At 45.1% G+C, this 4,369-nt stretch overlaps 1 protein-coding gene across 1 annotated transcript; it reads right to left on the reverse strand.

Moving 5' to 3' along the window:
- Nucleotides 1-228: 228 nt before the first annotated feature.
- LOC114926187 (uncharacterized) lies at nucleotides 229-2,358 on the reverse strand. The gene has a single exon (XM_029296757.2). The coding sequence runs from the start codon at nucleotides 1,966-1,968 to the stop codon at nucleotides 229-231; it is 1,740 nt and encodes a 579-aa protein (XP_029152590.2). The 5' UTR covers nucleotides 1,969-2,358.
- Nucleotides 2,359-4,369: the final 2,011 nt, after the last annotated feature.

Below are 4,369 nucleotides of genomic sequence, written 5' to 3' on the forward strand. Positions count from 1 at the left end.
AGCCTGATAAAGCATACACTTGTCTTTGATCCGATTATTTGAGGGAAAGATCGTTAGCCTCCTCTATAATATAATATTATATTCCCCTCCTGAAAACCATCTTTTCTTGCAAATTCTTGATGGTTTCCCAGTCCCGTTGGCGAAGTTTGTCGCGTATAATGAAGAGATTCTCCAAAGAATCTTCCCCAGTTTTTGTCCGCGGGTTGTCGAGGGCCCGTGCCCCCCGGTTCAACCAATCACCAGTTGGATCATGAGCAGACATTTCCATGACGATATCTGCTTTGACCTCAAACCGGTCTTGGGCGTCAAAATGAGCAAAACGGAGTTCTTCTGCGGAGGGATAGGTATTTTCTTCCCCCAAAAGCCGCTTCCGGATCGACAGAACCGAGTCCCCCCAATGACCTCCGCCTCGTTATACGGAAAGTGGGCCACATGAGATGGACCGGCTTCCGCTTCCCCTCCAGCTACAGGATTAGCGGGAGGCACAGCTTGTTCTGCTGGGATAGGTGCATTTACTGATGTGCTACTCCCGGGGGAGTTCGCAGCATGCTCAAAATGCGTCCACACGCCCGAGGGCGAAGGGACGACCGATGGTTCCTGCGAGGTGCTCCCCAGTAACGACGTCCAGCCGGTACTGGACGACCCATTTACGGAGGGGGAGGACGCACACTCAGCACTCAATGGCGAGAGGGCCCCGCCCATGGAGGATAAGAGAACATATGAAAGTATAGCAATGAACATCGGGATGATACTAGGAAATTTGGATACCCGAGAACCATAATCTTTACTAGGAACAGCTTCTACGACGATAGGCGTAAAGGCATGATTAGTTCCACAAATCTCACTGCACTGACCATAGTAAACCCCTTCTCGTTGTACCGAAATAGAGATCTGATTTAAACGACCAGGTACAGCATCACATTTGACACCTAAGGAAGGTACAGCCCAACTATGAGGTACATCAGCAGGTGTTACAATAATACGTAGATGAGTTTTGGCTGGTACAACCACTCTATTGTCCACTTCTAATAAACGTGATTGACCCAATTCTAGATCATCTTCTGGAATCGTATAACTGTCAAAAGTGAGTGACTGTTCATCGGAACTGTTATAGTCTGAATACTCATAAGTCCGATACCATTGATGTCCAATAGCTTTGATAGTAATGGCTGGATCTACTACTACCTCGTCCATTGAGTATAACAGAGCAAATGATGGTATAGCAATGAACATCGGGATGATACTAGGAAATATGGTCCGAAGAATCTCGATAGTAGTTCCATGAACAATCCTTTGCGGGATTGGGTTTTTTTGATAGTGGAAATGCCATAAAGCGCGAACCAAGATCCGTGATACGAAAACCAAAATCAGAATGAGGAAGAAAAAGATATCGTGATGTAAATCGATTATTCCTTGCATCATAGGACTTGCTGCGTCTTGAAATCCTAATTGCCATGGCTCCGCTGCATCACACAAAGCTGCTTTATCGGGTAATATACCCAACCTATTCGATAGATCCAGGGCATCCTTATAGGCTTCACCTTCTATTCCGTTTTTGTTCAAATCATCTAACAGGTGCTCCAGAAAAGGGATATTGTTGCTTTCGCCATGTAAAGCTTCGGCCGCACTCAGAACGTCTTGGTCACTCTTGTTAGTCATCAACTCTCCCAATTTATCGTGTATATCAGATTGAAGCTCTACTATACGTTCACTGTCCGGGTTAAGACCCGGATGATCCTCATCAATACCATGAGTCTCGTAATTATAATTAGAAGGAGCCGGCTGCTCCACCTCAACATCACTTGCTATGGAAGGTAATGAGGGGACAGATGGAACCGAGTCGGCTGGTAAGGGTGGCAGGTCAGAAGGGACCGATGGAAAATCATTCCACATAGAAGCTGTATCACTCGAAGTTGAGTTAAGACTCTTCTCATCAAATAAAGAGATGCGTCGAACGTTGTTAAACATAGTGATTGATCTAAAATAATTCCCTCCAGACAGACTGAACTCTGAACTCCGTCAAGCCTGTAGGAGTAGTGAAGAACTATTGTTCAATGTGCTTGGTTGTTGACCAAAGAAAAGCATGGGAGTAGAAAGGCGGTCGAGTTAAGTAAAGACTCAAAACAATGAAATCCTGGAACACTATCTATATCTCTTTTTCCTCAAAGACAGAGCATTTTCGATCTTAGGCGAACGAGGGTTACCGGCTCTACGACCTCGCAAGGCGCTACTGTAGTGCTCTTTGGGCCTGCCGCTTTCTCAATCGAAAATGAAAACTGTCAAGAGCAGCCCTGCACTGCTCTATCTATGTAATTTCTTGATGGATTTTCTGCCATCACCTACGCAATTTCAAAGTTGCATTTTTCATGAGAAAAGACTGTTCATATCATATTTTTAGAATAGCCATTTTGAATGAAATAATACATGTTCCATCTCGAGTTGCATTGCTCGATGGAGGAGTCGTGAATTAGTTGTGGTATCTTGTACTGTAACCGGTACTTGATCATTGGGTAGTACCCGACCTGAGTAAAGTTGTAGTGATCCTTCCTACCGAAAAGGTTGGAAAGTCTCGGAGGCTGAAAGCCGAGGATGGGAATATGGTTGACTCAGAATTGACATAATAAAGACGGCCCAACTTCATCACCAAAGGAAGGAAGAGCTTTGCCCATTCGAATTAGAAAGTGCTTTCTAGAGAGCGGATGTTGACTAGCTAGGCTAACAAGGAAAGCAGATGCAAGAATGGATTTCAAAGGGGAAGAAAGTCAGAGATTGATTCTGTGTTAATCCGTAAGGTCATATCAAGGGCTTTATCTCCTAGTTTCTTTCACAGGTCTTAGTTCCGCTAGTCCTAGGAGCGAGAGGTACGAAGGCCTTGTTAGTAAATCAATATACCAGCGACCAGGGAATAGGTATACAGTTCAGACGATCTTGAAGACGATTAATTTGATCAACAGCGGATAAATTATCCGCAGCAACCTATCTGCTGATCTATCCGCAGCTTCGATTCCAGCCGAAAAGCGAATGCTTTCTTAGCTGCTACTTGGCTAAACATTTCTAGAAGGGATTCCGCTCCCCTTTAGGGAAAAGAAATCAATGAGACTGCGGTATGCCAGGTTGCCTGCAGGAACCATAAACTCGTGGGCGGAAGGCCTTACTTCCTCCTTCTGATCTTCTTTTCGCTCTTAAGGGCTCTAGATAGCCTGCGTTTTTCGATCATTATGTGGACGGCAGGGCGTTGATTTCAAAGTCATAATATAGCGGAGGCTTTGATAGGGAAAGATTGCATTAATCTGAGTGACTACGTGCCTGCCTATCGCCCATATTCACTAATTCAAATGGAATGTTGGCGACTGACTACTTACCTTTGGTATGGTTAAACATGTTGTTAGACTGAATCTTCTATTCTCTTTTTCATTGTCTCGAGGTTGTAAGACCTCTACTAAAGAATAGAATGGGCTGAGTCAGACTCTTCCCCGGCAACCAACAATCCCAGGATATCCTAATGAGATAAACGAAGTTCTCGCACGAGGTTTAATCCTTCTTGTCATATTTGATGATGAGATCAAAGACTTTAGTTGTCCAAAACGGATAAGATCGGGCTAACCCCTATCGATCGAACTACAGTAGGTCCATCAAACCAGGATTGAGGCATCCGGATTTCTTAGCATACCACGCCACTTGGCGTAGCAATGCTTGGTCCAACCGTCTAAGAATAGACCACTCCAGGAAGCTAATCAAGGACAGGGGCCTAAATGGACTATGAGTACTCCCCTCGTAAAAGCTCCCTCCTGCACCCTTCACCACAGCTGTTGGTAAATCCATTTTCTTCCCAGACACCAACCGCTTGACCAGCCCATAGTCAGAATTCTTTCAAGTCAGGTCTTGGACGACCTCGAAACTGCTGAGCGAGGAACCCCTTTCTCTAGCTCCTCCTCCAGAAGCCCATCAAAGGTGGGTCTGTAGGTAGTGATGTTCCTGCACCTTCTATTCCCGCCTATTGAGGCCGTTGACTCTGTAAAGGAAGAACAACAATGAATCCTGCTTCCTTGTGTAGTTCCAGCTGATCCAGTCGATTTAGAAATCCCTTATAGGGCGATATCCACCAAGCCAGCAGCATACCTTTCAGAACCAAAGTGACCCCTACTAGATGCGGCAAAATCCACCAACGTCAGGGATGGTAGCTAAAGATCGGAATAGAAATCCAGTGTGAGCTAACCGAATTTACCCTGCTTCATCTATCGTTAGGGCTCGGTGAGAATCTTACCTACCTTCCTTTTCCCCTGTTGTCTTGTCTAGCTATAAAATAGAACTTCTCTAGCGCCTCAAAGAAAAAGGGCTCCGTAACTCCTTTCACACTAAGCTAATTCAA

The sequence above is a fragment of the Arachis hypogaea genome, unplaced genomic scaffold (assembly GCF_003086295.3).
Source record: "Arachis hypogaea cultivar Tifrunner unplaced genomic scaffold, arahy.Tifrunner.gnm2.J5K5 arahy.Tifrunner.gnm2.scaffold_22, whole genome shotgun sequence".
Classification (NCBI taxonomy): domain Eukaryota; kingdom Viridiplantae; phylum Streptophyta; class Magnoliopsida; order Fabales; family Fabaceae; genus Arachis; species Arachis hypogaea.

Bases quoted from the DNA above. Each gene is read 5' to 3' on its own strand.
- LOC114926187 (XM_029296757.2), bottom strand. From the start codon at position 1,968: ATGTTTAACAACGTTCGACGCATCTCTTTATTTGATGAGAAGAGTCTT.